At 44.1% G+C, this 12,516-nt stretch overlaps 1 protein-coding gene across 1 annotated transcript in view; it reads right to left on the bottom strand.

The window, feature by feature from the left end:
- The window catches only part of POMP (proteasome maturation protein), a 12,548-nt gene extending 6,856 nt beyond the window's left edge, over positions 1-5,692 (bottom strand). The window contains exons 1-4 of the mRNA XM_018555478.1: positions 5,593-5,692; positions 2,158-2,258; positions 1,786-1,846; positions 98-199 (exon numbers count right to left, since the gene is read on the bottom strand). Coding sequence (XP_018410980.1) covers positions 98-199; positions 1,786-1,846; positions 2,158-2,258; positions 5,593-5,595 — 267 coding nt within the window. The 5' untranslated portion in view covers positions 5,596-5,692. The remainder of the gene's footprint in view (positions 1-97; positions 200-1,785; positions 1,847-2,157; positions 2,259-5,592) is intronic.
- Between the last annotated feature and the right edge of the window lie 6,824 nt (positions 5,693-12,516).

Raw genomic sequence — 12,516 nt, forward strand, 5'->3', positions numbered from 1 at the left:
CCCCCCACATGTGTGTGTAATATATATATTTGGATCTCGCATCTCCCACATGCAGGGCTGCCTCATTTCGATGATTCCATAATTCTACACAGCTCACCTGTTTGACTGCCTGCAACTCCATCTGCAGTTTTAGAGGAGCATGCAAGCCTTGAATGTTCCTTAAACTTGAAAAGTTGACCTTCTCCTGATTAAGCTGAAACTAAACCGCGTATAGAAGTAAAACAGATTAGTAAAAAGTTTAGGCATTATACAATATGACTGAAAGATCAATAGGAACAGAAACAGTCGGTGACTGCAATAGTCCTGAAGTACCTAAGCTCCCCCCCACTGGGCTGCCACTTCCCTAATAAGTAACTGACCTGGAACAAGTATAGAGGGAGAGTAGTTTGCACTATTATCCTGTATGCTTGTTCCAGGTCAGTGACTTTCTAGGGAGTGAAGCCAGATCAGAATGGCAGCCCCTGAGCCTGCATCATCTATATATCAAGTACAGATTAGTGTTTCCATCTTGCAGTGTCCAGGTCATCTGTAGCTCATGTTTCAGTCAACACACATATGCCGGCATGATTATTTCATATGGCCAGGACCATGGTATGTCCAATGACTGGAATACAGGCTGTAGGAAGAATGGGTGACACAAGATGGGAAGGCTGTCCGGCGGTGGGCAGACCAGGCAGCTAAACCATTTATGTATCTGCAGCTGACCTACAGAGTGTCATTTACAATTCAAAGCAGGAAGCCAGGGGAACCTTTGCAGTTATCCCTTATGAGATATGCTATTGCAAAACAAATTGTATTCTGATAACTGTATGTGGAGGTTAACACTCCTAACAATTGTATTCCAAATCTGATTCACTTTTTATTATAATTTACATGCCTTTAGTTACATTAGTCTCGCCCTTTACACGAAGGGGGTTGGGACAACCAAACACTGCCAAAGGTGCTTACATTTACCTTTTATTCACATGGTTTAAAGGAAACTCCAATGGCAGCTGTTTTAACATACCTTCCCTTTGCTCTCCCGCAGCTCTGTTGAGCCACTGGAAGCAAATAGAGGAAACTGTGGAGGTTTCAAATAATGCCTCTCTTCCCTCTGGGTGTCTGAATCACTAATCCCCAAGAACCAGCACAGTCACAAGGGAGAAAAGGGAGCAAGTCAGATGCTCCCGATACTCAGAAGTACTGGGTATTTTTCAACAGAGCAAAAGGGAAGAGTATGTAATGCTGATGGGATGACATTAAAGAGAACCTGTTGTCTTTTCCTGTTGTGACAACAATGTAATGTAATGACTCACTGCCAGGCTTCCTGATTGGTCGGGAAGCTGGCCAACCAGGAAGCCGGATGGCAAGTTATCACACGCCCCCATTGGCCAGAAAGCAGGCTCCATGCTTTCTCGCCACCTGGTGACGAGGAAGCATGGAGACAGCTTCCCTGCTAATTGGGAAGCCGGGTGGCAAGTCTTTACATCCCGCCTGGCTTTCCGGCTAATCAGGAAGCCAGGTGGCGAGTCATTACACGCCGCCTGGCTTCCTTAATGCGACTTCCGGTATCAGCGAGTACCGAAGAAATATATATCGGTACTCTATACCGAAAGACCGGTATCATCCCTACAAAAATCTGTTACTACAACTTCTTTTGCACCCCCAGTGGTGACATCCATTTCCCCTGTCACTTTTTCTAGAATGCATATCATACTCTAATTATATGTACCAACCCCATGGAGTTATCAGAATACTGTTCCCAATAGCATTTTCATAAAACAGACGGATTCTATGTATACTTACTTTTTTTTCTGACAGCTCTAGAGCATGGCTTGGTAAGAGTTCACTCTGTGCACTTGTAAACCTGCAAAAAACAAATGGAAATAATCATGGAGTACATGGCATTATTCTTACAAAACAGGTACAACTTGTTGGCATTAGTGTCACGCTAATCCTCATCTAGCTCCTTACCTTTCAGATCTTCTGTGCCAGTAAGGACTCATTTAAAGCTGTACTGTACTAGTTTCCTGACAACTTGCTTTTCCAGCAATACTATTGTGTATTAATTATTAATACACCAATGAAAAGTCTGCCGTACTTGAACTTTCAGTGAATAGCGGTAATTGTAAATGAATGATGATGAAGAGGATTAAAAGAAAAGAAAGTCAGACGCACCCTGTTCGGAGAGTATCCTGGATTCCATAGCCCCCGTACTGGGTTGACAGTTCAGTAATTGGGATACTGTCCTTGAGCTGAGAGGAAAGTGCCTTTGTATTCTGAAACACAGATTAAACAACATGCCATACAGGTTGTAAAGTCTCCCCTTGTTATTGTAATTCTAGGCAGAGTTCACATTTCAATGGCAGAAACTTTTCTAGTTTGAAGCATCAGAAACACAGAAGAGAACGACGACCAACACTACATGCAGCTAGAATATTTCGGCTATGTGTAGGCGCCTTTCTGCTAGATGCTTTGTACATACTGCAAAGGTCATCTGCCTACATAAGATCAGAGCACTGCACATCACATGCGGCAATGAAACAAAATGCGACAAAAAGGGCCTCTCTCCCCACATATTATCATCATGTGCCTTTTACATTCATATACCATTAGAAACTGACAGATCAATGGGGGACCTAGAAGCCGGTTACTTCAATGAAAGACGCTAGGTAATTTGCTGTTCAGATGGCACCCTACTGCACTTTTACATTAGCAGCACAGCCATGTTGCAGCATGTTATGACTGACTTGCTGACAGCACATGCTTAGTAACATGCTTCTTTGGGGTAGGGAGGCAAATTGTTTCCCTGCCTCATATAAGTCTATGGGACTCTGCTGCACTTGCATGGAGAGTGGTTTGAAGAGGACCAGCGGGTGCAGGTGAACATTTTGGCAGGAGCACCCGTAAGAGGCGGATGTTGGATTCCAGAACTGGATAAGTATGCACCTGAAAGAGGGAGGGTGTCCTCACACAAAATGCAGGAACCTAGCACTCCAGCAGTCTGACAACCCCTCCCCATTTAAATATCGGGTGGTGACCGAAATCCGCACAGTGGGTTCCCATCGGTACCCTTCCGGCCCGCATGCCTCAATCAGAAGATTTAAGGAGCTGGTTGGAAAATCTTAAAACGAACGGTTCTTACAGCCAATGCAGAATACACCATTCGTGTATTCTGATGGCGGTCGCAAAACAAAGGATGCAGCGGGGGATTCTTCCATCAACGCTTGTAAGGAATCCATTCTTTTTTTTACAGCAGGTTGAATGGAAAAAAATAGAGCCAGTTTTAGATTAAAAAAGGCATGTGTATTACCGTATATGCAGCCTGACTGCATTACAGTGATACGTTTAAAGTATTCTGATTGGGCAGAAAGGCGCCTACACGTAGCAGAAGTATATTCCACTGTGTGGGGTGAGCTCTTGCCATAATGGGCACGTATGCACAGCTAAAATGACACACTTTGGTACAGTTAGCCAACACAGTGCCCTCCTCCCGCATTGACAGGTCTAGCAGGCGATCCTGCCGCCATCTCTTCTGTCCCGGCTCTATTCTTGACATGCAAAGATTTGGATTTTCACTGTATGGGGCATGTGCTGTGCGGTGTACATGCAAGGGGAAAAAAAAACCCCTCAACTCCTGTCATTTTGTGCAGTGGAACTTTGATTCTGAATTTGCCAGTGGCTCTCATTTCAGACCCTCTGGCATGAATATTTTGATCCACTGACATGAAAAAATCATGCAGATAGATAATAGAAATCTGTACGTCCCGGGTAATTAGATACTCTGAACACACATGAATGCAGGAGAAAAGAATCTGGGATGTATCAAGCTTGTTTATATTTCCCAGATCAATTTCTCTGCATTTAAACAATTGCAGGGGCTCATGCGACAACTAGTTCACATGAGCTGCGTGGTAAAGTGCAGCGTTTCACCGAGCAGCAGGTGTCCGCTATATGTCAGTAGTGAGCTCGGTGCCTCGTGCTGTTACAAGGCGCTGTTTACCTTTTTTTAGCTGTATCTATAGTGTACACTCTGTTCATGTCTCCACACGGCAGCTCTTTACATTGAGCAGTGGTGACCTCTGGTGGCATCCAGTGAGCTGCAGAAAAATGTGGTGTACTAATGTCCGCATTACACCTGTGTTGTGGTGTGAATGGGGCACACTGAAAACAAATGTTTCTCTATCTGCTCTAGTGGTGACAGAAAAATTCCAGTCACTGTGTATAGTGTTATTGCCCTTGAAGCTCTAGGTAAAGTGCGGAAACCCCTTTTTTTGGCTTTTTTGTTTGGCAGTCTATGTCCCTTTGGGGAGATTTCCTTTCACATTCTGTCCCAGAGACACAATAGGAAGTGAAAGGAAATCACTACAAAGTGGAGGAAATTCCCTTCCTAGTTGTCAATAAATCAGGTCCTCCGGTTGGACGATTTTCCCTCACCTCTTGTTCTGGTGACAACTGTAAAATTTTGGACTTCCTCTCACGTCTGGGTAATAACAGACAGGGGTTCTAACCCTTCCCCATTCTAATTAACCAATTAAAAACTTGGGCTATACATACACTTGTTGCTAACATGTTTGCTAACAATCACGTTTAAAGGGGAACTATGAACCCTCTCCCACCCCCTCTAACCCATCCTGCGGGGATTTTAGTTTTTCTTACTTCGTGAAGCAAGTTATACTCACCTAAATCCACCATCCGCACCCTTCACTGACACCATTTCCAGACCCTGCTGCTGGCCAGCCAATAGGAAGTGTCCATGTCACAAAGGTCCCTGCTGAATGTAAACAGAAGAATCGGGCCGGCCATGTCATGTGACTGCAGCTGTAGTTGAGTGAAAAGGGCATTTTTTTTCTTGCGAGTGATCAGTTAAAGTGACATTAAAGTCAACGTTTTCCCCTCCCCCCCAATGTTGATAACAGCACTTACCTTAAGTGATATCTCTTAATCCGATCTTCTTTCCTGTCCTTTTCAGCCTTCTCTCCAGCGCTGCGGCAGGTCTCCGATCCAGCGCTGACTCCTCTGTCCTTGCTGGCACTACCTGTCCAATGTTGTCTGCATGCGGGTGCACGCGTCCATAGACTTACCTTGTGTCTCTCCTCGTCTCCCGGCCGAAAATCTGAACTGCGCATGCGCCCGCCCCAAGATGCTTTGCGGCCGCCCGAGCATTTTTCGGACGATAGCGCGCTGCGAAGACGGGTAAGTTTAAACCGCTTTTTTTTTCTTTAAACTTTTTGCAAATATCTACTGCTTGCTAGCAATAGATATATGCAAAAAAAAAAAAAGTGAGGGTTTAGAAACCCTTTAGGGGGGTGGGGGGGATATTATCCAGGAAATGGGCTTTACTGGCCCTTCCACTACAGCGCAGTTATAAGTACCAGAATTCAGTGGTTTGTAATTAAAGAGCCTCATTGTTCTTATCTCTACCCTAGGTAAAAAAGCTTATCAATGACATGTGTACCCCCCGGCTCTCTTACAGGCGCCCCAACATAGCAGAGAGCAGGCCGGTGACACAGCACCAGCAAACTGAAACCGAAAATAAAAAAATCCCTCTTCTCATACCAAACCCACCTCACGGTGGGAGATACAGGAGCCGGTGACCCGAGATACACTCACCATGATGACAACAGATCAGTACGGTCCAGTACACACACCCGCAATACGATGCAATGCCCGGCTCCTCGCCGAATGACTGACGTTACTAACTACGCATGCGCAGTGACGGACGCTTAGTGATGACATCACCCCGTAGCAATACAGACGCTGCTACGCACGTGCAACGCATAAGTTCATTGTTGAAAACAGTCCCGGGTAAGTAAGCGGCCATTTTGTTGGTTGGATATTTTGCTGGGTCATTTTTCATTGTAATGTCATTCGGCCTTGCGCATTTTTTGTTATATGGCTAGTTATGTCTGAATACATTATAATCTAAAACTATGCATGATACAGGTAAAGTTTCTACATACATTGGGGGGAATTTATCCAAACTGGAGCAGACAGAATCTGGAGCAGTTGCCCATGGCAACCAATCATCTCTCTTTCATTTTCAAAGCTCAACTGAACAAACTGAAGAGAGAAGCTGATTGGTTACTATGGGCAACTTCTCCAGATTCTGTCTGCCCCAGTTTTGTTAAATTCCCCCCATTTTGTATTATGTTTTTATACTTTGAGACCTCAGATTGCGGTCACCATCACAGACATCCCAACCTGCAAATAAAAATGTTCAGGGAGGTGCCCTTTCCGGTTTTTTTTAAATTTCTTTTTTTTTTTACAGTGGCTGAGATCAGATTAAAAGAAAAACACAGATAGCACGGGAATGAATAGCTAGGCTGCTATTGGCAATTGCAATAGCAGCCTAATTGACAATTGCTAATTTGCAATAACAGGCTGGCTGTTGCACCCGCCCACCGCTGCTGTCAATCAGCAGAGGAGGACCTGAAGGAGAACGTCAGGTCCACCCGCAGCAGTGGGCGGGTGCAATAGCCAGCCTGTTATTGCAAATTGAAATAACCAATAGCAGCCTAGCTATTCATTCCCATGCTATCTGTTGTTTGTTTTTTTACTCTGGTAGCAGCCAGCGGCCGCTGTAGAAGAAACCAAAAAAAACCCAGATAGCTGGGGGAGTAGAACCACCAGGTGTCCCGGAAAGGTTTACGTTGCTAGATAGAGCAACCTTTCAGAGATAACATTTTTCTATCTTATAGCTGGAGACTCCACGAACATCCGGGAGAGTTGGGATATCTGCCTTCACCTTTGGGTGGGCCATATGGCTAAAGCTGGAGAGTTCTAACTAGGGATGCACCTATACCAGTTCAGATACCAGTGCCGATACTTGACATGTTCATGAGAACTACCAGGATTGCAGCGGTCGCAGCTGGGATCTCGTTCTGGTGCTCCACCACTGTCCTGAAATCATTAGTCTGTATTGTTTTAGAAAAACTGTCACATGACAATAAACAAAAATGTATCTGTGAGTACTTGGACAAGTATCAGTACTTGTACTTGAAAAACTAGTATCGGTGCATCGCTTATATAGTTATAAAAAACAAATCATACATTACAACAGAGATGTACAAATCCCAGGAGCTCCGTGTGCTCCTTACAAATGACAGCTGCCTCCTAACTTTTGAGTTTTTCTCTAGTCTAATCTTGGACCTGGAAAAGTATCTGTACTTATACTTGTACCTAGTACGGTACTTGGTATCAGTGCATTCCTAGTTCTAACGATGTTGATGTGCATGTATTGGGGAACTGGGAGACATTAGAGCTGCAAAAGTGACTCGATGACTCTGGTTACATAAACTTTCATTGAAATATTTTCCTAAATATCCACAAAGGATATAAAGCCACTTTGTGAGCACCAAACACCTTTGTAAATCTAGTTATTACCTTCTAAAAGTAGCGGTGCCATCATCACTATGCTGTACGTAGCCTGTGTAGAGCCAGCAGACCCCACTCACTACAAACTGCAGCAAACTACAGAGGAGCAAATACAAGACCAGTCACCCTGCACAAGGGGTAGAGCAGCAGTGACCGGTCTTTATTACAGGAAGCTCATGCACAGAGGCAAAGTTTCACACTGGATTACTGCACAGATCTAGAAGAAATACACAAAGCAAACCAATTGATTCAAGTAAGAATACACATGGATCTCGTATTTAGACAATATTTGCTTGTTTATCTTTAATAAACCAAAGGTTGTTAAAAACAGGCTGCCCAGTTCAAACCCAGATGAGATGACATCCACAGACTGCGACTGGGTTCACATAATGAACACCCTCTATCTGTAAACCCCAGGAGCTTACTTTCCCTAATAATCATGCACAGAAAGAGAATAATAATAATAATAATAATAATAATAATAATAAAAAATGGACAGAAAAGAAACATAGACAATGAAAATTGTAGTATTTCCTCATGATACTGGTCAGAGTAGAGTAAGGACCCTCTAACAGAGTAGAGTAAACCCCCTCTAACATGAATGTTCTGTAGAACAAGATCCGCTATACATTGGAGGTCAGTGGACAAATGCCCTATAACATGAATGGTCTGTAGAACAAGGACCCCCTTCATTGGAGGTCAGTGGAGAAATGCCTTATACATGAATAATCTGTAGAACAAGGACCCCCTTCATTGGTGGTCAGTGGAGAAATGCCTTCTAACATGAATGGTCTGTAGAACAAGGACCCCCTTCATTGGAGGTCAGTGGAGAGATGCCCTCTAACATGAATAATCTGTAGAACAAGGACCCCTTCATTGGTGGTCAGTGGAGACATGCCCCCTTACCATGGTGGTCAGTGGAGAAATGCCCCCCTTACATTGGAGGTCATCCTCTAACATTAATTGGTCTGTAGACGATGTTACATCATCATTAGTGGTCAGTGGAGAAATGCCCCCTTACTATGATGGTCAGTGGAGAAATTCCCTTTAACATGAATGGTTTGTAGAAGAAGGACCCCTTACATTAGCGGTCAGTGGAGAAATGTCCTGTAATATCAATGGTCTGTAGAAGAAGGATCTCCTTCATTGGTGGTCAGTGAAGAAATGTTGCCTCACATTGGTGGCCATTGGAGAAATGCCCCTCACATTGGTGGTCAGTTGAAAGGTGACCCCATTCGATGTCAGTAGAATTTTGTTTAAAAAGCTGATATGATATTTGACCAGTAGAGGGAAGCCTTGTCTTTTTTTTTACTAAGGGTTATTATTTCAGATGCCCATGAGTTACTGTTTATCCCTATTAAACAAGCATGGTGCGCTGAGTGGATGTGCAAACAGCTCTCTACAGCTGGTACTAAAAAGGGACATTTATTTTGAACTCATCGTTATGTATGATAATCAATCAAAACAGATGACTTTTCTCAGACTTGCTTGCACACAGCCCTCTCAGTTTTGTTGTCTTTATAAATCCAATTACAGACCTCTTGTTTTTAAAAATACACTTGTCTAGATACATGTATTTTAGGTGGTCTGAAACCCCATGAGGGGCTGCTTAAATCTTTACCAAATGTAATTCACAGTTACTGTTCATCTACTAAATCTAAAAACTGAATCATTCTAAGATTGATTTGGGACATGTTTAAGATGCTTCTGGTTTGAATTCAATTCAGAAGACTCCCATGTACACAAGCCCTAATATAGTCTCTGACACTTGAAAACTTAAAGGAGAACTATGGGGTTAAGGCTTTTCCCCATAGTTCTCCTTAGGGTAACGGGAGGACCCAAACTAGCGTCCTCCCGTCACCCTAGGCTCAGTATACTGAGACGCCGCAGCTGAAGCGGATGCCGACAATTGTGCCGGGATCCGCCCAGCTGCGTGACTGACAGCTGGCTCTGCCTATGTAGAGGCAGAGCCAGCTGTACCCGCCCCCTCCCCCGTCCGTTCTGCCAGTCAGCACTGGTGGATCGGAGCGGGGAGGGGGAATCCAGCCCCTCCCCTGTCACGGCAGAGAGCCGTGACAGGATCGAGAGGAGAGCGAACGCCGGTATGTGTTCGTTCACCTCCCGATCTACTGAGCCGACCTGTGACAGTCTCATTGTCACAGGTCGGCTAGAACTATGAGGTGAGTGAAAAGCACTCACCTCATAGTTCTCCTTTAACCATGGGCTTCTATGAGCAGCTCAGCCAGGATCCGGAAATATAAATTTAAGTGACTCTTACAAAGCAGGGGAATGCGGTAAATAAATATGTTTATCTGAGCATGCAGCCTGGATAGCCAAGAACATGGGGGGGAGCCAGTGTACACCCCCAAATCATACCGGTGGGAAGGCACTTTGTTCCCATGTTGAAGTTATATAGGGTTCCTAACCCTAAAGACAAGGGCTTCTGGCCCACATTTGGCCTGCAAGCGGATGTGGAGGACTGCAGGCAGGGGGGTTTTCAAAATCTGAAAGCAACATTTAATATAAGGGAGCCCCCAGATATCCATCCCCCTGCATGAGATCCTGAATGTGAATAAAGACACTGACACTTTTGACAAGTCCTTTATTTAAAAACAAAAACAAATGACCCACAGTGCACATCCATCGTCAAACATGTGGTCCAGCACTGCAGATCCTCGTCAAACACAATGAACAATGTCGCCAAAATGGCTTTAACAAAATATAAGCTGACCATGTACTGAAGCCAAAACCTTTTCTTCTAGTTTTGGATAAGGGAAAGGTTAAGGGAAGGTTATAACTCCTGTCAGCTTTTTTGCCATTTTTGTTCCATTGGGGAGATTTATCTTGAGGCGTGTTCAGTTGCTCAGCCGCTGCGAATGCTGAGTTAGCAAACCTCTGCTGAACGCTAAGCTGCACGTCTGGGCTCAGGTCTTCTAATCTCTCTCCGCTCTATCCAAAACGAAAAAATTGTTGCATTTTAATGAAGCTCATCACAGAAAGTGGGTGTCTGTTTATAAAGTATAGAAGTGGTGTAAGTATGCGTCATTTTTCTTTTGGTAAACTATGTATATGAACAATTTTTGGATTTCCAGGAAAAAGTGCTGTATTTTGATAAAAGCGAATGCTTCATTTATAAATTAAGGAAATATGAATTTCCTATACTCATGAGCTTCACCTGGGGCACTAGTGCCGTGCGCATGCCTCCGTTCGGCATTTAGAAATAAAGCACATAGTAAACTGAAACAAACCTGCCACACTTAAAGTGTATTTACACCTTTGGCGCCAAATTGCGATTTCATTGTTACATTGTGTCACGTACCTTGAGGGGAGCCGGAGGGGAGCCTGTCTTGACAAGGGCGGCCTCTCTTGCTGCTCCAGTTGAAGCATCCCTGGAAAGTGCACCAGGTGCGTGAGGACAAGGAGTGGCACGGGTGCGAAAGTGCAGACACTGGGAATGCTGGGATCAGTAGTGCAGTTATCCCCCAACAGGAAGCAGGTGAAGAACGCAGGTCACCAGTAGCAAGGTCAGGTCTAGCCAAATCAGCAACGGTCGGGCAGTGAGGTACTAAGACATCAGACAGCACGCAGTCAGGGACAGGCCAGGTCGGTATCTTGCGAGCAGCGTGGTACAAGTCAGCAGAGGGTAGCGTGTGCACCGTATTGTGGTGTACACCATGCACATGCGCTGCGGTGCATTGTTAGAACGCATCACAGTGCTGGATTTTTTCTTTTTTTTCTTGATTTTAGTGTGCTTTTCTCAATTTGTGTATTTTTATCGGTTTAATATTGATTTGACAAACATTTGCGCAATTATCGCAGGACCTACAAAATTAATAGCACTATCTTTGCTAATAGCCTTTGCTTTCAGAAAATATATGGTTTGGGGGGGGTCTTTTACAAAACGCTAGCAACGCAGCAATAGGAAATCAAAACAATGGGAAACATTGCAAAAATGGTGTGGCCAGCTGAGGTGCAAAGTGTTCCAGAGGGCTTGGCAGCAAAGGAGTTAAAAGATTTTTTGCCAAAACTGGGCTGGTCTCTACTCCCCCTCCTGTTTGATCTGGTCTCAGAATCCTTGTATCAAACAGTCAGTCTCAGCTTTTTTGGATACCTTTAAGACCTTAAAAAAATTTAAAGCAAAAGTAGAAAATTTGATATATAATACATTAACAGTTGCTTTGACATTATTTCCATTTACTTTCTATTTCGATCTGTAGCCAGCTATGATTTTATACATTTGCCAAGACATTACTTTCTTTGTAATTTGCTTAAGCGCTTGTACGGTATACAACTGACCTAAAAAGGTTGTTTTTCATCAACAAAGGAAGAGTTTCTTGTTTAGTCCAAACTGTACAAGAGCAGCCAATTCCTATTTATGACTCAGCTTATAATGAGTCCCCTAATATCATTGGCCTACATTTAAGCTTCAGCACATTTTGAGGCCTTACAATCAGTTTTGCAAAAGAGAAAGCCAGATTTTTTCTGCGAACATTCATTAAAATATGCATGCTCATAAATACAAAATTTTATAGTTAGTTCAACTTATAGCAGTCTGTATGGGTACCGTATTTTACCTAAACGTAACTACTTATTGAGGGTGTTGCTGATTGCTTTACGTTTAAAGACATGTCAATATGATGATCAAATATGCACAAGGAAAACCCAGATTTGACACTTCGATACTGGGTTTATTGAACAGCTAACTGTGAGGATCTCCGATTTAGAGGGTTATTCACTATTGAGGCGAAGGATACAGCCTTAGCCGGCTGATCCTTCGGCTCTCTTCGGCCGCCTCTGTCCTTCAGTTCAGTCGAACCGAAGGGCTGCTGTATGGGCTATTCACAGTAGCCCGTACAGCAGCCAAAGGGTCCACTGAGCCGAAGTGACAGCTAAAGCATGGAGAAAGGTCGGCCGAAGCCGACTGATCTACACGCAAATGACAGCTGGGCAGAGCCAGCCGTGATCTCACGACTCGCACCGCCCAGTTGTAATGACGGATCAACGTCCCCAAATGACCTGGGGACACTGATCTGTCATTAAACAATAACATCTGGGCGGAGCAGGCCGTGACGTCACAGCCGACTCCGCCCAGTTGTTATTCATTGACCTGGACCTGCTAGAAGACTTTGGCAGGTGCCTGCCCATAGGAAACAGTTGGGC

This window comes from Nanorana parkeri, unplaced genomic scaffold (genome assembly GCF_000935625.1).
Source record: "Nanorana parkeri isolate BGI_ZX_2015 unplaced genomic scaffold, ASM93562v1 scaffold198, whole genome shotgun sequence".
Taxonomy (NCBI): Eukaryota; Metazoa; Chordata; class Amphibia; order Anura; family Dicroglossidae; genus Nanorana; species Nanorana parkeri.